The sequence below is a fragment of the Trichomycterus rosablanca genome, chromosome 21 (genome assembly GCF_030014385.1).
Source record: "Trichomycterus rosablanca isolate fTriRos1 chromosome 21, fTriRos1.hap1, whole genome shotgun sequence".
Lineage (NCBI taxonomy): Eukaryota > Metazoa > Chordata > Actinopteri > Siluriformes > Trichomycteridae > Trichomycterus > Trichomycterus rosablanca.
The window spans coordinates 13,926,299-13,953,035 of record NC_086008.1 but is presented as its reverse complement, the minus strand read 5'-3'; the positions used below and the strand labels follow the sequence as shown (position 1 = coordinate 13,953,035).

The following is a 26,737-nucleotide window of genomic DNA, read 5'->3' as shown; positions in this document are numbered from 1 at the left end:
CTCCTGGGTCAGAGCAGGGATCGGCATAGGCAGAGAGGAAGCATGATGCAATGGGGCAATTGGATGCACTAAAAAGGGAGAAAAAGGGGAGAAATGCCTAAAAAAAAATACAATTATGGCTCACTTAATGATTTGTGGCTACCAGGTGTGTATCTTAATACAGAAATTTGATTAAACAAATTTATGTTGAGCTTTAATCCTGATATGGTCTGTAATAATTATTTGCATGTTAACGTACTCTGCAACCTTTGTTTGAGTTGGAGCAGGTGTACTTTTCCTAGTCTTTCAGTTGGGGGGAAAAACATATTCCACCACTTTTGTGTTTATTTTAAATACTGCACATATCTACTTAAAATGTTATGTTAAAAAATGAAATGAATGGGTGTGGTCTAAACACTATATAAAATGTATATATTTAAAGGTTATGTAAAAATAAAACATTCTATATATTGATGCTCTACAAAAATAATTTCTTATGCAAATTGCATAAATGGTTTGGGAAGATTTCATGCAATAAGTAGCCATCCTGATAAAGTTGAAGAGATGACCTAATGTTCTCAGAGCCAGAACAATTAAATGACATATGAAAATGCTACTGAGCTATTACAAACACCCGAAACATTCCTGTCAGTACAATTGATAGTCCTGCAAGTGGAAGGTTTGTCAAAGCAGAAAATGTATAAAGAAGGTAAATTAGACGCCATCAGTCAGTTGAAAAGGAATCGCAGGTTTGCTCAAAAACAAGAAACAAGTTACACAGTGATCAGTAATCACTGAACTAAATTATAATCATGTCTGTTTCACAGCCCACACAGAACCAATGTGCTGAAAAACGGAGAACCGTGTGTCTTAAATTTCCACAATGATTTCAACAAATCAGAGCAAGCGAACTGTTTAACAATAAATTAACTTGTGTTGTGTGATTGCAAAACACCATAAAAACAGTTGAAGTTGTGATCATTGTGGTTATATTTAATTTCAGGCAAATACTTTTGGGACAAGTCATCAAAGAAAAACATAAACTGCTTGATGAACCGTAAGATATAAGATAATTTATTAAAACTTTATAGACCAGGGTAAGTGGCTACTGTATTGTCCACTTTAAGCTTGCTATGTGCTAGGAAAAATCACTTCCACATAGGCAGCATTAGTGTGTTTTTAGAGGCGAGGCTTCTTAGCTCATTAATCGGTGATTCCTTGGTTTCTTCTTTCATGCATTCTTAAAGATAGATGGCTTCGTTATCAGGTAATAAGTTAAAGGTCATATGAGCCAGGAATCAAGAAGACATCAGTCAACTCTCAAGGCCAATTGCTCTTCAGAGTTTCAGGCTTTCTCCACTGTCAACATTCATAAACGTACCGTTCATAAGCTGGATCAGGTGTTTGGGAGCTGGGTAAGCTTAAAACTCTGGATTAAACCAAATATGTATATTGGTCTTTATTGGTGCATTAAAATAGTAAAAAACATAAATACAGCTGTGTACATCAGATATACACCGATCAACCATAACATTAAAACCACCTCCTTGTTTCTATACTCACTGTCCATTTTATCAGCTCCACTTGCCATATAGAAGCACTTTGTAGTTCTACAATTACTGACTGTAGTCCATCTGTTTCTCTACATACTTTTTTAACCTGCTTTCACCCTGTTCTTCAATGGTCAGGACCACCACAGAGCAGGTATTATTTGGGTGGTGGATCATTCTCAGCCTTGCAGTGAATGACATGGTGGTGGTGTGTTAGTGTGTGTTGTGCTGGTATGAGTTTTTGAATAGTGTCCACTCACTGTCCACTTTATTAGACACTCCTACCTAGTTGGTCCACCTGTAGTAAAGTCAGAGACGATCGCTTTTCTATTGCTGCTGTTTGAGTTGGTCATCTTCTAGACCTTCATCAGTGGTCAGAGGACACTGTCCACCGGGCGCTGTTGGCTGGATATTTTTGGTGGACTATTCTCAGTCTAGCAGGGACAGTGAGGTTTTTAAAAACTACATAAGCGCTGCTGTGTCTGATCCACGCATACCAGCACAACACACACTAACACACCACCACCATGTCAGTGTCACTGCAGTGCTGAGAATGATCCACCACCTAAATAATACCTGCTGTGTAGTGGTCCTGGGAGAGGCCTGACCATTGAAGAACGGCATGAAAGGGGGCTAACAAAGCATGCAGAGAAACAGATGGACTTCAGTCAGTAATTGTAGAACTACAAAGTGCTCCTATATGGTAAGTGGAGCTGATAAAATGAACAGTGAATGTAGAAACAAGGAGGTGGTTTTAATGTTATGGTTGATCGGTGTATGTGCACTACATGCCAGTTAAACAGAACTTTTTCCTCAGTCTATTATACCTTGTTGAGGGTAGGATGCAACATCACTAACTGAGACTATGCCATGGTTTGAAGTGATCATCCTTGTGAAGAGGACTATGTGTTAACACCCACAGCAGCCATCTGTGGTGTCGTTCCAACCAAGTGGTCAAACATGTATACTTTATGCTTCAAACATTGCTTTTATAATATTCAGGCTTTATAAATTGTGTCTGGAAGTGTATTTTAAATGACAAATAGCCAAATGTTACTCTTAAGCGTGATCACATCAGTCCTCACTACGGAGGGTGTACCCTTTGAAGGGGATATGGCTGCAGCCATGGGGCAGATTAAAATACTGTATAGCAAGACACACTTTTATAAGCCTGCAATGGACATGTCAAAAAAAGAAAAATGGTAATGTTGATCATGCGCAACACATTGTCAAAGCCATGATTTGTCAATGTAAATCCAAGACACTCACTCCCCTGCAAAGTCTCCTTTTTTCAGCATAGCTTTGCTTATGGAGAGTCAGGTGTGTTAGAAAGCTTGAAACTTTGAAGGGCTGGAGCCAGAGATGGGGACACACAGCGACTTCAGACTTGACTCGGACTCGTTTCAAATGACTCGGACTCGACTCGTGACTCGCACAAATTGACTTGTGTCCAACAAAAGTCAGCAACATTAGTTACGTGTGACAATTACATGTGCTAATGATTGTAAGAACCACTTTCTGAGCCAATCAGACCTTCTGATGTTAATTCTTGGTAAGAAATGCTGTTATTTGCATGTATTCAGTTTGCAGCATCACTCAGATGACGTGTCAATGAAACGCTTGATCGGCTTTCTAACGAGTTCGTGTTTTACTTCACAACCGGGAAAAGTTTGGAGGTTTTTAATTATAAGCACATTTACAAAATAACGGATTATATTCCTAATGGGACACACGCTTATAAATTTAATGGCATCTGGAAGAACATAAGGTAAGGTAAGCAGTATTATGGATTTTTTGCTGTGTTTGGCCGCTGTGCCGTAATTTGCAATGAAAACAAAACGTCAGTTTAAGCTTTTAACTGGTACCTAGGAAAGTAAGGAGTAAAACAGCAAAATACAGTCGCTAATCTGTTGTTGTTTTTTATCTGAACACATTATTACACATTATTTCCAATATATGTTTTGTGTATATTATATTGACTCGTGACTTGACTCGGACTCTAGCCTAAAGACTCGTGACTCGACTCAATTCAATTCAAAAGTGCTTTATTAGCATGACAAAGATTCACATTTGTATTGCCAAAGCGCATTTACAAACTAGATAATAAATAAATAAAAATAATTGCATACATAAACATTCATATTAATTTAAAGAATGTTCAATAACATTAGTAATAAGCCTTAAAAAATAACAGAAACAAATTAGAACAGTATATAAAGTGTGTATATGTATGTGTGGAAAAAGTATTTGTGTGTGTGTTAGTGTGATGTGTGTGTGTATGGTGTGTGTGTGTGTGTGTGCGTGCGAGTATGTGCGAGTGTGTATGGGATACAGTACAAGGTCACTCACTGTCCCTCACCTGGTGGCAGGTGTATGTGTATAGAGCTGCGAGTGTGCACTCGGACTCTAGCCTAAAGACTCGTGACTCGACTCGGACTCTAGCCTAAAGACTCGTGACTCGACTCGGACTCTAGCCTAAAGACTCGTGACTCGACTCGGACTCTAGCCTAAAGACTCGTGACTCGACTCGGACTCTAGCCTAAAGACTCGTGACTCGACTCGGACTCATATTTTGTGACTTCTGAACATCTCTAGCTGGAGCTCAGAAACCCCGGTCAAAGCCACATGGGAGTAAGAGCTGAACTCTCAGGCATTGTTTTATCCCACCAGCAGGGGTCGCTCCAACAATTCTGAATGAATATTCCAGCTCTTGTGAGTTTACTTCAGTCCTGCAGCTCTGTCATCTCATTACTGTAGAGCAGCCGCTCTTAATACCAGCTTCTCACGCCAACCTTCACAACCTTACCAACCACCAGCCTTCTGTCTTTATCCTTAATATGCTTAAACTGCCAAAACATCACAGAGGAGACTGAGATAAGCTTGTTTTACTCGGAGTATTGAGGACTGAGTGTTTGGAAGTGATTTGGGGAAGTTTTTCTGCTTGTTGTTGATCATGTTTTGTCGGAATCAGACAGCCAGAGCGACTATAGCCCGCGGCTCTGCCCTGGAGATGGAGCTGCGCAGAGGGAAGTTCAGACAGAGCGTTTTCATGGAGACACCACAGGTAAGAACAATTTTATTTATTCATATCTTTATTTCGTTTGCAGTACTTGTATGTATGTATGTATGTATGTATGTATGTTCCACTGTTTGTCTCGTATAAAGCCGTGTAAAACACCTCGGAGGCATATTTACTTCTCACGTTTGAGCGAACTGTTGTTATGCACAGCTGAGTATTGACAGGATAAACTAGCATAGTCATTCTTTCTGTTTTCATTTTTATTGTTTTCTAAAGCTGCATTAATATATTTTATCAAATATTTTAATTATATAAAATAAATGCACGCAAAGCACGTTGTTCATTTTATTTATTTATTTTTTTATTTGGTATACTAAACAAAAAATTTGCCTACGTCGCATACTAGCTTTCTAAATAGTATTCAATATAGTACGTAAACGATTAGTCAGTAAAGCGACCAGCATACTTTTTCTACTATTAGTACGCTAGTATTAGTTTTACTCATAAAGCCATGTGTGGGCGTGGCTTACATGCTGGATTTACACCTTATATATTTTTACAGGGACTGAGGTGCGTGAACTGTCCATGTGTTTCAGTTCATTCATTTAAAAATTACATTAAAAGCATAATAAGAGTCAGTTTTCATATTGGAAACATTTTACGTGTTTATTTAAAGCTGCAGTATATAATGTGAGCATTTGGAGATCTCTCGGGTAGAAATATGTCATTATATTATATGTTATTTAAGTCAGTTAATGGTTAGGTGTCCACATATGTTGGCCAAAAGTGTATATTATATAAGGTATTATTTAGGTGGTGGATGACACTGACATGGTGGTGGTGTGTTAGTGTGTGTTGTGCTGGTATGAGTGGATCAGACACAGCAGCGCTGCTGGAGTTTTTTAAATTCTGTCTCCACTCACTGTCCACTCTATTAGACACTCCTACCTAGTCGGTCCACCTTGTAGATGTAAAGTCAGAGACGATCGCTCATCTATTGCTGCTGTTTGAGTTGGTCATCTTCTAGACCATCATCAGTGGTCACAGGACGCTGCCCACGGGGCGCTGTTGGCTGGATATTTTTGGTTGGTGGACTATTCTCAGTCCAGCAGTGACAGTGAGGTGTCTAAAAACTCCAGCAGTATTGCTGTTTCTGATATATGTTTTATTTAAAGCTGCAGTATATAACGTGGGCATTTGGGGATCTCCTGGTAGAAATATGTAATTATAAGTTATTTTAGTCAGGCCAAAAGTGTTTATTATAAACCAAACTGAAAGCATAGTTTGTAGTTATATGAATAAAATGTTATTAAAACCAAATCAATTTGCAAAATCATTCATTGATATCAGTTTAGTGTTTGCATTCGGCATATCACTACTACTACTACTACTACTACTACTACTACTACTACTACTAGGGATGTAACGATACACTCTACCCGCGATGAGATGCGATTCACGATACGATTTTTTTCCCTTTTTTTTTTTTTTTTTTAACAAAATGAAATTGAAGACAAATTATGACAGTTTCCTTTTATTATTTCTCTTTTTTTAGTATTACTTTTTATTTAGTATTAAATAAAATACTGTATTTGTGATTATCTTTTATTTATGTAAATAATTAGTGTCCTTTTATTTCTGAGGTAGGTACAAACTATGCAAAACAATGCTGCACATTTCCCTTTTTGTGTTAAAAAAAATAAAATAAAACTTTAAAACAAATCCCACATTAAATTAATAAATGAATAATACAAATAAAGAAAGTACAGTAGACCCTTGACTTACGAATTTAATTGGTTCTGAAGGGCTGTTCTTAAGTTAAAATGTTTGTTAGTTAAACCTATTTTTCTCATAAGAAATAATGTAAATACAATTAATCTGTGCTAGACCTCCCAAACCCCCCCCCCCAACCTTTCTAATGTCTTAAATTGTATTTTTTGTTATAAATACAAGTATATTCCCTTCATCTTAAATGATAGAATAGACATTACTGTAATAAACAATAATAAACAACAATACACAGTAGTACTGTACTGTACATAAAAACACACATCACATTTCAGTACAGTATGTGTTCTGTACTATACACCATAATACATTTCCTTTTTTTATATAAAATGTATCTACCGGAAACAACAATAACTCTCATATTTCTCTATTATTTCCTTCTTTATTTCAATAGTGTTGTATTTTGTAGGTGTAACTGCATGAAAGAAAGAATACTTTACTGCGCCGAGTTCCTTCTTCTGTCTCACTCACTGTCCCCTCTGTCTGATACACAGTGACAGTGTTTTTTAAACTTAAATCATTTGCAAAATCATTAATTGACATCAGTTTAGTGTTTGCATTCAACATGCTACTACTACTACTACTAGGGATGTAACGATACACTCTACCCACGATGTGATGCGATTAACAATACTGGGTTCACGATACGATTTTTTTCCCGATTTTATAAACAAAATGAAATTGAACACAAATTATGACAGTTTTCTTTTATTATTTCTCTTAAAAAAATAAAATAAAATACTGTATTTGTGCTTATTTTATTTATCAAAATAATGAATGTCCTTTTATTTCTGAGGTAGGTACAAACTATGCAAAACAATGCTGCACATTTCCCTTTTTGTGTAAAAAAAACTCACAAAATCCAACATTAAATAAATAAATAATACAAATAAAGAAAGTATCCTCACATAAATAAATTTGGCTGCAAAATTCCGAACCTGGCAACCCTGTAGTGACGTCAACCAAGCGAGGTGAATAGCGCCAGCGCCCTCTGCTGTTTAAAGTGAATATCGATCCATTGTACATGTAAACCGATTTGAACCGTTACACACGTGAATTGATTTTTAACTGTCTTGTGGTGCATCGTTACGTCCCTAACTACTACTAATGATGATCATTTTTTCATGTCTTACTACTGCTTTTTCTTGGTCAGGGTAGCAGTGGGTCAGGCCTACCTGGAATTACGAACAGGTTGCGAATCTTCTGGTTTGAGGTTTGTTAGTGCATTGCAACAAGTGATCTACCTCTGCCTTCCCACCAGATATAGCCAATCAGGTCTGCATGTAGATGCCCTACCGGCAGATAGCACTCCTGGGGATTTGAACCCTAGATCCTAATGGTAGTGAGCTTGCGCAATTTACTGTCGTACGTGTGTCGTGCGCTCATAAAGATAATATGTTTGCTATAATTATTATTATTTGGGGGAGGCACAGTGGCTCAGTGGGTGGCACTGTCGCTCACAGTAAGAAGGTCCTGGGTTCGATCCCCAGGTGGGGTGGTCCGGGTCCTTTCTTTGTGGAGTTTGCATGTTTCCTCCAGGAGCTCTGGTTTCCCACCACAGTCCAAAGACATGCAAGGGAGGTAAACATTCATACAATCAAACTTTAACAATCATAGTAAACATTGATTTGCCTATATTGCCTAAACATTTGACTAAAATCCCTAATCTCTTGCAACACTAAGCAAAGAATGATCCTTTGTTTGCTTCTGTGGAAATTGCCCCATTGCAAGATCAGCAGACTTTGTAAAAATACTAATCTTAAGCATTTATACGAGATAATTATTGTCACTGTACATACACTGTACTTACTTAAGGTAGAATTATGTATATTATGTGTAAAACACCGATCAGCACTTTGTAGTTCTACAATTACTGACTGTAGTCCATCTATTTCTCCACATGCTTTTTTAGCCCCCTTTCACCCTGTTCTTTAATGGTCAGGACCACCACAGGACCACCACAGAGCAGGTATTATTTAGGTGGTGGATCATTCTCAGCACTGCAGTGACACTGACATGGTGGTGGTGTGTTAGTGTGTGTTGTGCTGATATGACTGGATCAGACACAGCAGCGCTGCTGGAGTTTTTAAATACCGTGTCCACTCACTGTCCACTCTATTAGACACTCCTACCTAGTTGGTTCACCTTGTAGATGTAAAGTCAGAGACGATCGCTCAACTATTGCTGCTGTTTGAGTTGGTCATCTTCTAGACCATCATCAGTGGTCACAGGACGCCGCCCACGGGGCGCTGTTGGCTGGATATTTTTGGTTGGTGGACTACTCTCAGTCCAGCAGTGACAGTGAGGTGTCTAAAAACTCCAGCAGCATTGCTGTGTCTGATCCACTCATACCAGCAGAACACACACTAACACACCACCACCATGTCAGTGTCACTGCAGTGCTGAGAATGATCCACCACCCAAATAATACCTGCTCTGTGGTGGTCCTGTGGGGTAGAGAAACAGATGGACTACAGTTAGTAATTGTAGAACTACAAAGTGCTTCTATATGGTAAGTGGAGCTGATTAAATGGACAGTGAGTGTAGAAACAAGGAGGTTCTAATGTTATGGCTGATCGTGCATAATAAGTATAAAGTGCAATGTTGGCAGGATAAATAAATATTTTAGTGTTTGTGCAAGGGGGATGAAAATTTTTTAGTAAGCTATAACAGGGCTCTAGACTAACGTTTTGCACTGGTTGCACTGGTGCACCTAACTTTTTTTCTTAGGTGCACCAGCACAAAAGTTAGGTGCACCCAAATTTTCGACCACATCGCATTTAACACCGCAGTTTTACAGGTTCACTTTTTTTTTTTTTTTTAATCACTGTCCATACAGGCAATATTGACTTGGAAATAACTAACAATCTGGTCAACATGGCCTCGTCTGATGATCTGTTTGCTGCTGCCTGCCACTGAAAGGCAGCGGGGAGAGGGGACACTTGGGCAGTGCATTTATCGCCGCATGTAATGTGTTTTATAGATGCATTGGGCTTTTTCAGCCTTTCAATTCGAAATGTATTAGAACCAGTCACAAATATACTATTGCCGGCCACTGTCTTCTTTACAGTTAATTATAGTATTACAGACTAATTATAGCACACTTATAAAAATTATAAAAATAATAGAGTAAATGTGTATGTATGTGTGTATATCTATTTATATGTGTGTGTATATTTAAAATTATATGTATATGTTTGTGTGTGTGTTAGAGTGTAATCTTAAATGCAGTGCATTATATTATCGGCTTTACTGGATCTTTTACACAGATTCCCAAAATCGCTTGCGGTGCACTCACTGTGTATTTTGACTACATGTATTGTAATATATTTTGGTCTTTTAGTTATTTTTATATTTTACTTAACGAAAATATTGTCGTGTTTTTACTTTCACTATCGCGGCACTTTACCGCTAGCATTAGCCCCTTGCTACTGTAGAGGGTCGGCTCACCTAGCCGCTGTCCGGTGGGGATGCTGCGGGTCTTTTGCTGTGCGGTGGTGGAGGTGTGAGAATAAAGGCACACGACAGGGTCGAGTCACTTTAACTGTTTAGTCAGGACTTAAATGAGCGTTACAACACTTTATACCGCCGAGCTCCAGAACCCGAACTTCCATTCTGGGGACATCCGGCAAGTCTCATATACAAAACTAAACTTACTGCAGAACATCCGAACGCACGTGTATAAACCTGGTGCTGCATTCTGATTGGCTGAGCTGAATGTCGCTCACATATCACCGCTACAATATTGTCCCGCCCTTCACTATCTCTGATTGGTTTAGACCATGATATTGGCCTAATGTGTGTCTGTTGTTGTTTTTTTCCCTCGGACGCCTGGTCGCACCGGTGCGACCTGAGATTTTTTTTAGTCGCACCATTGAGAAATTAGGTCGCATGTGCGACCAAATTGGTCGCACTCTAGAGCCCTGTATAATACAATACCCATGTGGAGGCTTTACGTTACATCCTGTTAACCACAGTGGGACCAGATTGTCACAATTTTTATGAATTAAGTATATTTCATTTTGTGTTTTGTTTTGATGCATTGTTTGTGTTGACTAGGTCAATTTAACAATACTAGCAAAATGTGGGTTGCTTGAAAAAGAGTTTTGAAAAACCCTGTTATACAATATTAAAACAGTCACGGTGTTGAAACATTGCAGTCAAATACAGTATAAATGGATTGCAACAGCGTTATTTGTGTGTACATGTGACACTGCTGAGATATTGCCTTATTTAAGTTCTTACAAACTTTGCATTCTTGTTTATTAAACTAATTGCTTAACTTGCTAACAACATGCCACAATTCTCTGGCGTTCCAAATAGAGATTAGACCCAGTCAGTGTTTTGAGGTCTGAGGATAACCAACCTCATGACTGATCTGACGTCATGTTAACTTTCCGTACCATTTTGGTAGATCTGTATCAGATGGGATAAAGGTTGCTAGGCTTTTGAAAGGGATCTGTTTACTATTGAATTCACAGACTGTCTGCCCTATTTGAACTTTTCAATTCCAGGTTTTTGTGTACCAGGCTCAGATTGCCATGTGAAAGATAGGCGATTGGCTGAGTGAAAGCATTATGTAGCCTGGTAGCTTGCAGAGAGGTTGACTTGTCATCACCAAGCACTTTTAATCCTGTAATGACTCTAATGATGTTTGTTTATTAGGATTTTAACGTCATATTTTACACTCTGGTTACATTCATGACAGAAACGGTAGTTAGTCATTACACAAGACTCATCAATTCACAAGGTTATACTGTATATTGGACAAGTTAGTATCTCTAATTCACCTCACTTGCATGTCTTTGGACTGTGGGAGGAAACCGGAGCACCCGGAGGAAACCCACACAGGGAGAACATCCACACAGAAAGGACCCAGACCGCTCCACCTGGGGATCGAACCCAGGACCTTCTTGCTGTGAGGCGACAGTGCTACCCACTTAGCCACCGTGCCGCCCCTGTAATGAAGAAATAATCTAATCTGATTATTGTAAGTAACTTAGTACTATTGTAAAATGTTTGCATCATTACACTCTTCTAGCATGTTGTTGTATTTTTTTACCCTGCAAGTAGTATCTGGAAAGGCTAGAGATTCAGCCTGTGAGTCCACCATGTTTGCATTTGTGAGCAGTAAAGCTAGGTGGTATATTTAAGGGCCTGTGAGGGTGTGCCTATAACACGACTGGCCTGTACTTTCTCATGCTAAACTTAATATTATATGCCGCTCAGGTGGCGCAGCGGTAAAAACACACGCTTGCAACCGGAGCTGGATCTCGAGTACGTCGTATCAAATCCAGCTCTGCCTTACCGACCGAGCCCGAGCGGCTATATGAACAACGATTGGCCGGTCGTTCAGATGGGCGGGACTAAGGTCGGAAGTGGGTCTCTCTCTGTCAGAATGGTGCAGTTACGACCTCTGCTGGCTGATTAGAGGCGCCTACACGGAGATGAGGAAGGAGTGCTCTTAGGGTGTGTCTCTCCGCACGCAACGCTAGGTGGCGCAACACTCGTGAATGTGTGGGTGGCAAGATGCATACGGCTTGCTGCTCACATGTTGGAGGGGATGTGGGTTAGCTTCGATCTCCTCGGTCAGGGCAGGGATCGGCAGAGGCAGAGAGGATGCGTGATGCTAATTGGGCGATTGGACGCGCTAAAGGGGGAGAAAAGGAGGAGAAAATGCATTAAAAAATAATAATAATAATTAAAAAAAAACCTTAATATTATATTAGTCTCTGAAAGTTATTCCATAAATATTGAATCTTACAAATGCCACTTTTTAGTTGACAAAACTGTGGAATCTTACTGTAGTCATTTCTGCCATTGCGTTCATTGCTACTTAAAGATAAAATATTTCACTGTAGCCACAAAAGCAGACCACAATAACACAGTGTTACATTATTTATGTACATTATTTATTTTCCCCAAAACACTGTAGTGGTAGAATTTAGTGTTGGAATATGATCATCATCAAATGAGATTATCTAAGCTTTACCACGCTGCTTTATGGTGTTTCTTTTATACATAGCTTTATTGTGCAGATTGAAAGGATCCATTCTTTGCTTATTTGCTTAATTTTTATCTCTATTTGCATTTCAGGGGCCTTCATGTGGTTGTATCATATACTAGGGGTCAGCTATCGTCAGTCAAATTGACAATAAAATGTTTAGAGAATAAGGTATGTGAACTGTTTAGAGAAGAAGGTGGCAGCCAAAATTAAACAACATAAACAAGGATGTAATCTATGTGTCCGGCAATTATGTTACTGTATCAACAGTGATGTCTCATTTATAAACTATTTGTTCTTTTAAACTGTTTATTTTTCATAATTTTTAGTTTGCACGCTCAGTGGAATTATAGTATTTAAAGCAATTACACATGTTAAACCTGATGATGAGCCAGTTTGTTGATTTTATCCCAGTATCCAAAATGATCAGGTATCCAGTTTTAGAAGATCAACCACTGTGATGTCTAGGCTGGTTGAATAAAAATAAGTGTTAACACTGCCTAGTCAATGTTAATATTGTGGAGACCGACTGGTCCGCCATTGAAGTAAGCTACGTGCTTCATCGGCTAGTGCAGCCACAGCCCAGGCGTTTACGAGGAATAAAAAGTGTGCTTTGTTGTTATTAAAGTTGTATGGCTGTATCTAAATAGTTATATTCCAAATGCTGAAGTGCATAGCACGGTTTGTGTTCATTTTTGTTAGGTTTATAAGTTACCGTTTACAGGATATACTTTGTGTTTGGTAGCGTATGCTTGTTCTGTGCTTGTTAAACCAATAGCGGGAGTGGTCTGTGTATTCAGATCTGCTGCCTCTTGCAGATGAAAAGAGTAGAAATGTCTCGCTCTTTTTTTGCCATCGCCACAATATTTTCTTCTGTAGTTTCTGGAGTGCATTCCCCCTTTGTGACTACTATTTCTGAGATATGCTCTGGAACCACCATGACCCTGACTAGAATGAAGTGTTCACCATAGCACTTTTTACTTTAAGATTTAAATACTTTCATAATTTTACCTATTAATAGTCCTACACATGATCATTGCAACTTTGTTAAGCAAACAGAATTTAATAATAAATCTCACTTCTAAACAATAAATTTCACGTAGCATTACAAGTTTGGCCCATGATTCAGCAACCAGTAACACCTCTGAAGAGGCAGTGGCACTAACTGCTGTAGTGTAACAACTGATATTAAATACAATATTACCCAACCACACTATACATTACTATACATGGTTTATAATCAGTCAGAAGGCTGGATTGGATGGATAACATTTAGTTGTTGTTTAGTATTTTTGTTGCTTTTTTTGTTTGGTCGTAAAGCAAGTTAGCTTGGCTTGCCAACAGCATCTCAGACAAATTAGGCAGATTGTAAACAAACAAGCAAAGGCCAGCTGTAGCCTAGTGGTTAAGGTACTGGACCAGTGATCAGAGGGTCACTGGTCCAAGCCCCACCACTGCCAGGTTGCTGCTGTTGGGTCCTTGAGCAAGGCCCTTAACCCTCAATTGCTCAGACTATATACTGTAACTGTAATGTAAGTCGCTTTGGCTAAAGGCGTCTGCTAAATGCTGAAAATGTAAAAGCTTGTGTACAAATTAGGGCTGTCGAAGTTAACGCGATAATAACGCATTAACGCGATTTCAATTTAACGCGATTAAAAATAATAGTGCCGTTAACGCAAATTCTAGTTAATGTTGAGACTTGACTGGTAGAACTACAACGCTCGGTTACATTATGTTAACAAACCGCAAATGAAAAACGGTGGCAAGTCCGACATTAAAGTTTTAATGTCGGACTTGCCACCGTTTTTCATTTGCGGTTTGTTAACATAATGTAACCGAGCGTTGTAGTGATGCACTTATAAAGAAATAAATACACGCTATATTCACAAGTTGTCGGGAGCAGAACACTTTTATTAACTTATTCTGTTAAGGTACCAAATACCGGAAAGCTGAGTCAAGCACGTTAGTCCATGCACTATGGAAGCCCCAAAGGGTCAAAACACACTCACTTCGTGTAGAAACGGCCATCAAACCATTGTCACAATACAACCACAGAAAAGTCTGTCACAATAACTACGCCTTATCCCACCTAAAGCACCGCTGATCTACAATGTTTGCTGATGGAGAAATTCTAAACTACAATCTGACATTTACTGCCTAGTATGTGAGTGAATAAAACTCCCTTACAGTTTTCTCTTGTCCCAGCAGTTTTTAACATCAGTACATTTAGCATAAAATGTGTTCACCATTTTAATTGTAACATTTCACATAAAAATCCTTGTTTTCTATAACATTTACACAGATTTTTTTTAATGCGATTAATCGCGATTAACTATATGAAATTCTGAGATTAATCGCGATTAAAATTTTTAATCGTTTGACAGCCCTAGTACAAATATAACCTAATTTGGTCCCTCAAAATCATTTTTTTATTTTTTTATTTTCTTCCCAATTTAGCACAGTCGATTTGTCTTCCGCTGCTGAGGGATACCCGATTGCATCCGAAGAGAGCATGTCGCTGCACACGCCCTCCTCTTCTTGCCCCTGCATTCTGCACAGGTGTCTCCTCCGCCAATCAGGGTCCTTACACAGCGTACCCACACATAGTCCGGTCAATTAGTATCTGCTGCAGGCACTGCCAGTTATAATAATAATAATAATAATACATTTTATTTATATAGCGCTTTTCAAGATACTCAAAGACGCTTTACATAAGACAAATAATCAAAACAAATACGTACATACACCATACAAATCATAGTACAAAATCAAAATAGTACATCAACATCAAGAATAATTAAGATAAAAACAAAGAGAGCAGCATAAGACAGTTCATTAAAAATTTGCTAAATTATGAGAGAGAACAACAAATATAGAACAATTTCTTAAAATTAGACAGAAACAGGACAGATTCACATGCAATCAGGAATCAGGATCTAGGACTTAACATTTCTGTCGTGATCTAAGTATAAAAACTATTAAAAAGAATAGCAAAAATAAAAGCATTTATTTCGTGTTGTTACAAGTTAAATGCCATTTTGAATAGATGAGTTTTGAGAAGTGACTTGAATTTGGACAGGTCAGGACAATCTCGTAGGTGTTTGGGGAGAGCATTCCATAAAGATGGAGCAGCTATGGAAAAGGCCCTGTCACCCCAGGTCCGGTGCTTGGTCCTAGAGGGTATGGACAGTAGGTTAGCCTCAGAAGAGCGAAGGCTATGGGAGGGAATGTGCTGATGGAGCAGGTCGGTGAGGTAGGATGGGGCCTGATTATGGAGCGCTTTGTGAGTGAATAGAAGAATTTTGAATTGAATGCGTTGAGCAACGGGAAGCCAATGAAGTTTTTGGAGAACAGGTGTAATATGATCACGGGAGCGAGTATGAGTAAGGAGGCGAGCAGCTGAATTCTGGATATACTGAAGTTTTTTTAGGATTTTGTTAGATGTACCATAAAGGATGCTATTGCAATAATCAATTCTGGATGTAATAAAAGCATGAATCAAGGTTTCGGCGGCAGAAAAGGAGAGTGATGGACGTAGACGTGCTATGTTTTTTAGATGAAAGAAAGCAGTTTTGGTGATGTGATTTACATGGCGGTCAAAAGAGAGGTTGCTATCAAAAATTACACCAAGATTTCGGATGTTAGAAGACGGAGACAAAGTGTCATTATCAATGGTAATTTGAAAATTTTTTGTGGTTTTTGCCAGGGTTGTAGGACCTACGATGATCATATCTGATTTTTCACAGTTTAATTTGAGGAAATTAGCTTTCATCCACAATTTCATTTCAGTGATGCAATTTGTCAGAGTGGAGTGAAGTTCAGTATTAATGGATTTGGAGGAGATGTAAAGCTGAATATCATCAGCATAGCAGTGGAAATGTAAACCATGCCGACGTATGATGTCACCAAGGGGGAGCATATAAAGAATAAACAAAAGGGGACCTAACACTGAGCCTTGGGGAACGCCTTGGGACAGTGGAGCAATGGCAGAACTACAATTGTTGATATTAACAAACTGTTGTCTGTTTACGAGATATGACCTTAACCACAAAAGGGCAGTACCAGTGATGTTGACAGAGGATTCAAGGCGGGACAGAAGAATGGAGTGATTAATGGTGTCAAAAGCTGCAGTAAGATCAAGGAGGACGAGAATATTAATTTGTCCAGAGTCTGAGGAAAGAAGAAGGTAATTTGTGACTTTGAGGAGGGCTGACTCAGTGCTGTGCTGGGGGCGGAAACCAGACTGAAATGATTCAAATAGATTATTGGAATTTAGGTGATCTTTGAGCTGTGAGGCAACAACACGTTCCAGTATTTTCGACAGAAATGGAAGATTGGAAATGGGCCGAAAGTTACTCATAATGTTAGAGTCAAGTCCAGGTTTTTTAAGTATGGGAGTAACAGCAGCCAATTTGAGTGATTGAGGGACTGAGCCAGAACTAAGAGAGGAATTGATTATCTCTGTGATAAGTGATGAGATAACTGGAAAACAACCCTTAACACGTTTTGATGGAGCAGGATCCAAAACACAAGTGGAGCTTCGCATCCCTGTTAAGATCTCAGATAGGTCCAAATGAGACACAGGTGAGAACTGAGACAGAGGCTGGGTAATAAATTGAGGTGAGATAGGCGGAGAAACAGAGATGACAGGGGAAACTGTCAGAAAATTGTGGATATTCTCAACTTTTGTTTGAAAAAATGAGAGGTAAGAGTTACACTTGTCAACTGTAAAGGAATTGGTAGTATTGTCAACTGGTTTGAGAAGTTTATTTATTGTGGAAAAGAGAGTCTTAGGATTTGTTGATCCAGCATGTATGAGTTCGGAATAGTAAGTGGATCGGGCTGCCGTAAGAGCGTCTTTGTAATGTTGAAGATAATCAGAATAAATCTGATAATGTACTGTTAGACCGGTTTTCTTATAAAGTCTTTCAAGCTGGCGTTTACGGGATTTCATTTGGTGAAGCTCAATTGTGTACCATGGTGCAGAATGACTAAATGAAACCAATTTGGTTCTCAAAGGAGCCAGCTCATCAAGACATGAGGCGAGTATGTCATTATAGTAATCGACAAGGTCAGATGAATTACTAGACAGTACAGGACAGACAGACATCTTTTTAACAAGAGAATCTGAGAAAGCAGAGGGAGAGATATATTGAAGATTCCTGAAGGATATTTTACGTTTAGCTCTAGTGATGGGCTTAGTGACCTCAATGTCCATGATGATTGTCAAATGATCAGAGACAGTAAGGTCATGGCTGGACGGCTGATGAACTAGGACACCAGTAGAGCAGACAAGGTCAAGAGTATGACCTTTTTTATGAGTTGGAAAATTTATATGTTGTGTGAAATTAAAACACTGTAACAATTCCAAAAATTCCCTGGCAAATTTACAGTTGTTGTCATCAATATGGATGTTAAAATCACCCATAAGCAGTACAGAGGATGAGAGGGCACTAAGCTGGGTTAAAAAATCTGAAAAATCAGAGAGAAAGGAAGCGTTTGGCTTTGGCGGACGATAAACTACAGCAGTGACCAGAGGAGTAGGCCCTGACAACTTGAAAGCCAGGTGTTCAAAAGAAAGAGCAGCAGGAAAAGACAAAGTGGTTATTTTAATATCATCCCTATAGACTGCAGCAACACCACCACCTCGCCCTTCCATACGAGGTTCATCAATATACGAGTATTCCATTGGCGTGGTCTGATTTAACGTAAAATAATCCAAGGGTTTATGCCAAGTTTCAGTGAGACAGAAAAAGTCTAGTTCACTGTCAGATATAAATTCACTAAGTACAGTACTTTTTGTGTTGAGTGAACGAACATTAAGCAATGCCATTTTCAAGTGGTATTGTTGTGTAGTTGGCTGTGAGGAACGAGGAAGAGAACGGATACTTTGTGCCCAACCGACCGGTGGCAACGTCAAGTTTCGAACCGAGGAGTTCAGAATCTCGGTGCTGGTGTGCTAGTTGAATATCCCACTGCGCCACCTGGGCGCTCCCTTAAATTCATTTTAGATTGTTACATTGCATTTATGAAGCTTACAAACCCAAATCAAATTACAAGTTATCAATAGCTAAAATGATGTAGTGGTAGCCTAGCGGTTAAGGTAATGGACTAGTAATCAAAACGTTGGGCCCCTGGGTCACTGTTGGGCCCTTCAACAAATTGCTTAGACAGTGCACTATCACAGTACTGTATGTTGCTTTGTATGAAAAACATCTGCTAAATGCCAAAAATGTTAATGTTGATGTGTACCATGGATAATTAGTTAGTTGAATCACAATGGTGGAACATTTTTGGCTCATATCCTCCAGCATCAGCCTCAGCCTGACCACAACCACTTCACAAAGTGATGCAAAATGAACAGTTTTGGTGTGACTGGGGTGTTTTCCTGTCCAGTTTCCATATGAGTTTCTGTGTGCTTTTCAGTCCTCCCACTGTATCTCAATGTTCCATAAATGAAACAGTTTACGTATTTGTATGCGTCTGTACAAAGTGATTAAAATATTTTGTTTATTTGTGTTTAGAAGAAGAAGATAGAAGAAGATATACTTTATTTATCATATATACATATACAGTACAATGAAATTCTTTCTTCACGTATCCCAGACATCCCAAGTTACAAAAACTCATTTCAGGGAGGTACCCTCGGACCTCGACCCCGACCCCCCAAGCTAACTGAGCTACTAAGCTAACTGTCCGCGTCACAAACACATTAATGTGTACTAGAGTGCACTAGATAGTGTGAAAGATAACAGATTTATGTTCCCTACATAGTGCACTAGATAGTGTACTAGATAATAGACTTATGTTTCTTACATAATGCTTTAGGTAGCGTATTAGTTAACGGGTTTAGGTTCCCTACATAGTGCACTAAATTGTATATCAGATAACGGATTTATGTTCCCTACATAGTGCACTAGATAGTGTACTAGATAATAGACTTATGTTTCTTACATAATGCTTTAGGTAGCGTATTAGTTAACGGGTTTAGGTTCCCTACACAGTGCACTAGATTGTATATCAGATCACGGATTTATGTTCCCTACATAGTGCACTAGATAGTGTATTAGATAACGCATTCATGTTCACTACATAGTGCACTAGATAGTGTATTAGATAACGCACTCATGTTCACTACATAGTGCACTAGATAGTGTATTAGATAACGCATTCATGTTCACAACATAGTGCACTACAAAGTGTAACTAGATGATGATTTGTGTTCCTTACATAGTGCACTAGATAGTGTATTACATAATTATGTTCCCTACATAGTGCACTAGATAGTGTATTACATAATTAATTATGTTCCCTACATAGTGCACTAAATTGTATATCAGATAACGGATTTATGTTCCCTACACAGTGCACTAGACAGTATATTTGACAATTGATTTATGTTCCCTACACAGTGTGCTAGACAGTATATTAGACAATTGATTTATGTTCCCTACACAGTGTGCTAGACAGTATATTAGACAATTGATTTATGTTCCCTACACAGTGCACTAGACAGTATATTAGACAATTGATTTATGTTCCCTACACAGTGCGCTAGACAGTATATTAGACAATTGATTTATGTTCCCTACACAGTGCGCTAGACAGTATATTAGACAATTGATTTATGTTCCCTACACAGTGCGCTAGACAGTATATTAGACAATTGATTTATGTTCCCTACACAGTGCACTAGACAGTATATTAGACAATTGATTTATGTTCCCTACACAGTGCACTAGACAGTATATTAGACAATTGATTTATGTTCCCTACACAATGCGCTAGACAGTATATTAGACAATTGATTTATGTTCCCTACACAGTGCGCTAGACAGTATATTAGACAATTGATTTATGTTCCCTACACAGTGCACTAGACAGTATATTAGACAATTGATTTATGTTCCCTACACAGTGCACTAGACAGTATATTAGACAATTGATTTATGTTCCCTACACAGTGCGCTAGATTGTATATTAGACAATTGATTTATGTTCCCTACACAGTGCACTAGACAGTATATTAGACAATTGATTTATGTTCCCTACACAGTGCACTAGACAGTATATTAGACAATTGATTTATGTTCCCTACACAGTGCACTAGACAGTATATTAGACAATTGATTTATGTTCCCTACACAATGCGCTAGACAGTATATTAGACAATTGATTTATGTTCCCTACACAGTGCGCTAGACAGTATATTAGACAATTGATTTATGTTCCCTACACAGTGCACTAGACAGTATATTAGACAATTGATTTATGTTCCCTACACAGTGCACTAGACAGTATATTAGACAATTGATTTATGTTCCCTACACAGTGCGCTAGATTGTATATTAGACAATTGATTTATGTTCCCTACACAGTGCACTAGACAGTATATTAGACAATTGATTTATGTTCCCTACACAGTGCACTAGATAGTATATTAGACAATTGATTTATGTTCCCTACACAGTGCGCTAGATTGTATATCAGATAACGGATTTAATACACGATTGGGAAAAAAGTCTGTGTCGCGTGTGTGTGTGTGTGTGTCGCTCTTGGCCGCTCGCTCTAGATTCCGGGAGATTTTATCTGACTTGCGGGCATCAGGGAGCCGCTATGTACATGCGGGAGACTCCCGGAACTTCCAGGAGACTTTGGATGTCTGATATCCCAGCTTGTTTGGAAGCTGTGGTCAGAGCGCAGGGTCAGCCACCTTACGGCGCCCCTGGAGCAGACAGGGTTAAGGGCCTTGCTCAAGGACCCAACAGTGGCTGCATATCAGAGCCTGGATTTGAACCGCCAATCTTCCGGTTGATAGTCCAAAGCTCTACCCACTAAGCTACCACTGTCCCAACCATAAAGTTAGTTGCTTTTAATTTGAATAAAAATAACTCTAAGAGAAATCTTGCATTCACATGTACTGTTAGTGTTACAGGTTGGCTGCAGACTGCAAGAAAAATATTCCAAGTAAAGCTATTTTTATTTTGGAAGTTTCTGCGGGTGTTTTTCATTTTAGTATGTGCCCATAAAACCACACCAGCCTGCTAAAAGACTTTTCTGGATTACTGTTAAGGAAGTGGTTGGATGTGAAGGACTGTCGAAGACCAGACACACCCAGCTTCCTTCACAGTCCCTCATGACCTGCTCATTTCCAACAATCCAGCAAATATTGCCACATGCATAGATGTGTAAACTGAGCACTGGATATTTACTCTCATTATGATCCACTATTGATGACTGCCAGTAAACCTTCGTGTGAAATGTAATGCCCAGGCACACACGTATCACTGAGATGCTTTAATAATCTGGTGATGATTGTTGGTCTACACAAACACAGTAGCTGAGTTCTCTTTATTAATGTCTGTTGATAGATTTAGATGCAGTCATTTCCATTAAGCTTGTTCCCACAGCTTCCTCAGGGATGTTTTGTGTTGGGCTAGTGAAGAGCTGCCTTGTCCTCTCTGATTCTGGCCTCTGGGTTGGGTCATGTTGGAATGTTTAACACGTTCTAAGGAATGAAATCACTCAAGCTATTTTCATGTAATGACTCAACACTAAAACCCACATGATTTTAATCTTTTTCATTTAGAATTGCTTCTCATTCTAAGTAGACAGGTCAGATCTGCCTGGAAAGTAATTAACAAACCCCTTTATTTGCTTTTAGTACACGTTTTTTAAAGAGCCATCCTACTGTGGAGATTGGCAACCGGCCTTGTTTGCAGAATCATGTCCTTCTGCCTTGACAAATATAGCTGGCAAAGGGGGTATGGAGGTGCAGATGATTAGCGTGTCAGTTCCTTGTACCTGATAGTCACCTGTGCCTTGATGAGCATTATTTGCTCCTGGTAGAGGTGCTTCTATTTATCATGGTTTCTTCTGCACAGATGTTTTAAAACCTGCCTTTTCTTAAAACCATGATAGCGACCTTGGTCCAGTTCTTTCCTGCGTATGATGCCAGCATACTTTGTGTGTTTCTGGGAACTCAGCTGGTGTCACAGCAAATCTGGACCCACATTTGGACCCATGCTGGATGCGTGCTGCACCAGTTGGTGGTGTGGGGTGCTCATGCATGTTGCTGTTAGTCCTTAGCTTGTACTGGGTTGTACTGGGTTTTCATTTATTTACTTTTTTCCTGAGAGAGAACTGTCGCAGGTGCTCTGAGCAGCTTGCTATATTGTGACAACCAGGTTTCACTTTTGCTCTATCTCTTTTCTATCCACTTTCTCTGTTTCGGACTGTGGAAGTTTTAGTGTGTTTCATTTGTTCATTTCTTTCTGTTATTTTGGCCACTGTTTTATATTTTTCCATGCACTTTTGTTTGTAAGCTTTTTAGCCACAGTATTGTTCTACGTTGGTTAAGCATCCAGCAAGTTTTTTGCAGATACAGGCCAAACCTGGTGCTTCAGTGGCAAGGTGTGATCCGCCCCATTACACAGGTTAATAACATTTCCACTTTATTGCCAAGCCACTGATAATTACAACTCTGAGAAATATATGTAAATTTGTAAATTGGTCAATTATTATCTTTTTGCAGCGTTGTGGTTAAAATTTGCCCTGTTTCTTTTGGCAAACTGTTTAAAATTCCTCATGGTTATAAGTCCCCCTCTGGTAGACTTAAAATTTTAGTATCTTGTCCATCAGAATGCCAGAGAGAGAAGCGTGATTTGTCACTACACAGAGTCTAGTAGCGGTGTGCTTTCACTATTCCATCCAACACTTGGCATTGTGCTTGGTGATGTCGCCAGTTTTTGTGAGGATGTAAATGCCAGAAGAGCATCTTTTATGCACTATGCTTTTTGGTACTTGGCGACCACACTCCGTGTTTTATAAACCTTAAGCTATGTTATATTATATTATATTATATTATATTATATTTATTATATTATATTATTATATTATATTATATTATATTATATTATATTATATTATATTATATTATATTATAATATTATATTATATTATATTATATTATATTATATTATATTATATTATATTTAATTATATTATATATTATATTTATTATATTACATTATATTTAAATATGTATTATATTTATTATACTATATTATATTTATATTATATTATATTAATTATATTATATTATATTATATTAATTATATTAATTATATTATATTTATTATATTATATTAATTATATTATATTAATTATATTATATTAATTATATTAATTATATTATATTATATTAATTATATTATATTATATCATTTTAAAATGTATTTAAAAAAGATCTTTGATCTTACAGTGATTTTTTGTGGAGGATGGCATCAAAAGTGAAGAAAAATCTTTTTAATTGTAAGAAGAAATGCACCTCTAGTCTGTGCAGAACAATGAGGATTCACTTCATGGTGAGACCCAAAACAGCATTGCAGTACTTTAAGATTGGAGTTCACACTGTTGGATTTTAATTTAATGAAGTCTCTGGCAGAATGTCCTCAAATTCAAAAGCCACAGTGGAGGCTAATCGTCTACCCACTGAGGCCACAGAAGCCCTGTTCATTCTGAGGACGTCCTTAGTATGCGAGGCATTGCTCAGTCGTGAAGAAGCTAATTAGGAAAGAGGTGTGTTGGCTTTGTTTTTAATGCAGGGAAGGGTGTGAAAGTGTCAGGCAATGGCAAGGCCCCAAGAAACATTTGAGGACATTTAGGATAACATCCTGCGATTGTGCAGATTACATAAAAGTTCCATCAAAGAACAAAGAAGAAATTTCTTTACTGATATACTGATATCATTTCTCAATATTGAAGCTTAATCTCTCTGTCTGCTTAATAGCTTCTCCGGGTTATTCTAAAGCAGGTGTAGGCAATTCAATTTTGCAAAGGGTCACATGAGAAACTTGATTCTGCTCAATACTTATTTAATCTTTTTAAAAAGGAGTATATTGTAGGTTTGTGATAAGCTGTTACTGGTAAGAATAAATGTTACAATCAGGCAATGAAAGTGAGACGCAGGCGGAGTAAAACATTGTTATTTTACTATTTAATCAACTCTGTATGGCATAATCTACTGTAGATCCATGCATTACATAGTAAGAAGGCCCAATTATTATTAAAAAGATAATATTAAAGCTTAGTGAGCAATGGTACTGTTATCTTACACACAAATGCATTCCACAAGAACAGAAGTCCACATTTTAATTTCTGATAACGTTTTTCAGTTAATTAAATAATTAAATGGAAATTTTACTAAATGCTTTGTCAGAAATGAGCTGTAGGTAACCGTTTTAAAGCTAAAAATAATATTTTAATGTAGCCTTTATTAGCGTATTGCTAAACAGCCTGAAACAGCTATTTGTCCTGATGGGTTCAAATGGGTGTTTTTTTTTTTCCAATTGCATCATGCTTCCTCTCCGCCTATGCCGATCCCTGCTCTGACCGAGGAGATCGAAGCTAACCCACGCCCCCTCCGACACGTGGGCAACAAGCCGTATGCATCTTATCACCCACACATTGACGAGCGTAGTGTACAGAGAGACACACCCTAAGAGCACTTTTTCCTCATCTCTGTGTAGGCGCCTCTAATCAGCCAGCAGAGGTCGTAATTGCATCAGTCTGACAGAGAGAGACCCATATCCGGCTTAGTCCTGCCCATCTGAACAACAGGCCAATCGTTGTTCATGTGGCCGCTCAGCCTCTGCCGGCAAGGCAGAGCTGAGATTCGATACGATGTATTCGAGATCCCAGCTCTGGTTGCAGCGTGTGTTTTTACCGTTTTTACTACTCACACATGAGCTTTTTTCGCATCAACAAGACGCTGCTTCCACCTGGGGGTGATATGAGACGATAAACACCATAATGGAAGCAGTGTTTTCATTGCTGATGTAGCAATCTATAATTATTTATTCTTTCTGTGCGGCCCGGTAATAAATGACCCACGGACCGGTACGGGTTAACGGTCCGGTGGCTGGGGAGAACTGTTTTAAAATGTAATATTAAAGTTTAGTGAGCAATTGTTGTTAGCTTACACACACATACAGTCCATAGAAATAATGTTCAATTTCTGATCACGTTTTTAAGTTAAATAAATGGAAATTTGTACAAAGATGCTTTGTCATAAATGAGCTGTAGCTAACTGTTTTAAATTGAAAAATAATATTTCTATTTATTTATTTATTAGGATCTTAATGTCATGTTTTACACACTTTGGTTAGGTTCATGACAGGACAGGTAGCTACTGGTTACACAAGGTATCATCAGTTCACAAGTTTACTGTCAAACACAGCCATGGACAATTTTGTATCTCCAGTTCACCTCACTTGCATGTCTTTGGACTGTGGGAGGAAACCGGAACTCCCGGAGGAAACCCACGCAGACACTGGGAGAACATGCACACAGAAAGGACCCGGACCGCCCCACCTGGGGATCGAACCCAGGACCTTCTTGCTTTTGTGAGTGAATTGCTGAACAACTGTAGACAACTATTTGTCCTGATGGGTTATAATGAGTTTTATAAATACAGTACTGTGTAGCCACAGATGCTGCATCATTTATCTGAACTGATATTTAGTTTAGACATGTTTGCTTACCACACCTTTAACTCTAAATGTAATTTCTAAATTTCTATTGTCTGTAATAAGATCGCCATCTGTGTACTGGAAAATATAGCACTTATACAACTGCATGTACTTCTGTGACCTTGTAGCACTAATGCTCTGATTGTTTTCTAGTTGTAGTGTTGTCTTCCTCTTTGAATGGAAACATTCTCAGTTAGCCTTTTGTTACGGGGCCGGAAATGCTATCTGACCCGCCCCTGCATTCCCTTAGAAAAGAAGATAGTGATCAAGATACCGAGCACGCTTCTATCTTATCTGAGCAGTTAACAACCTACATGTTGGACATTGCTTTGGGCAGCTAAGGGCAGTCTTGTTCTTGAGCATTGGCCATGTCAGGCTAATGATGTTGTTTCGTGGGAAACTAGTCAGAACACCCACTTTGTAGATTTACTTGCCATATATTAAAAATATGATGTCTAAGAAGAATGCTATTTTTTAAGAATAGAGGGCATAAGTAATGTCATTTTTTACTGTCTAGCCAATGTAATAATATTTACACGGTCACATAACTAAGATATATTAAGATATATGCTTAAGATACTTAACATATATGCTAAAGCAGATTTGTTTACCACCCTCTTATGCCATTCGGATCACTGACTATTTAGTTGGCAACAATATAAATTGGCTTTAGGTGCTAAAAATAGCAATGACTTAAATTCCCACAGCACTTTCTTTAAAACATGCCTCTAAGCTACTGTGTTTTTAGATTCCCCAGTGATAAACAGTGAAAATCTGCCTTGCCGGTTGAAGGAACAACGATTGGCCTGTTGTTCATATAGGCGGGACTGAGCCGGATAGGGTCTCTCTCTCTCTCATGACTGGT

The 26,737-nt window shown here is 38.5% G+C and overlaps 2 protein-coding genes across 5 annotated transcripts in view; both read left to right on the top strand.

The window, feature by feature from the left end:
- smn1 (survival of motor neuron 1, telomeric) overlaps positions 1–26,737 on the top strand; it is a 206,146-nt gene that overhangs the window by 14,162 nt on the left and 165,247 nt on the right. The gene's annotated exons all lie outside the window — the stretch shown is intronic.
- rtkna (rhotekin a) overlaps positions 4,483–26,737 on the top strand; it is a 130,531-nt gene continuing 108,276 nt past the window's right edge. For all 4 annotated transcript variants that reach the window (XM_063017998.1, XM_063017997.1, XM_063018004.1 and 1 more), the window contains exon 1: positions 4,483–4,593. In XM_063017998.1, the coding sequence (XP_062874068.1) occupies positions 4,483–4,593 (111 nt within the window). The remainder of the gene's footprint in view (positions 4,594–26,737) is intronic.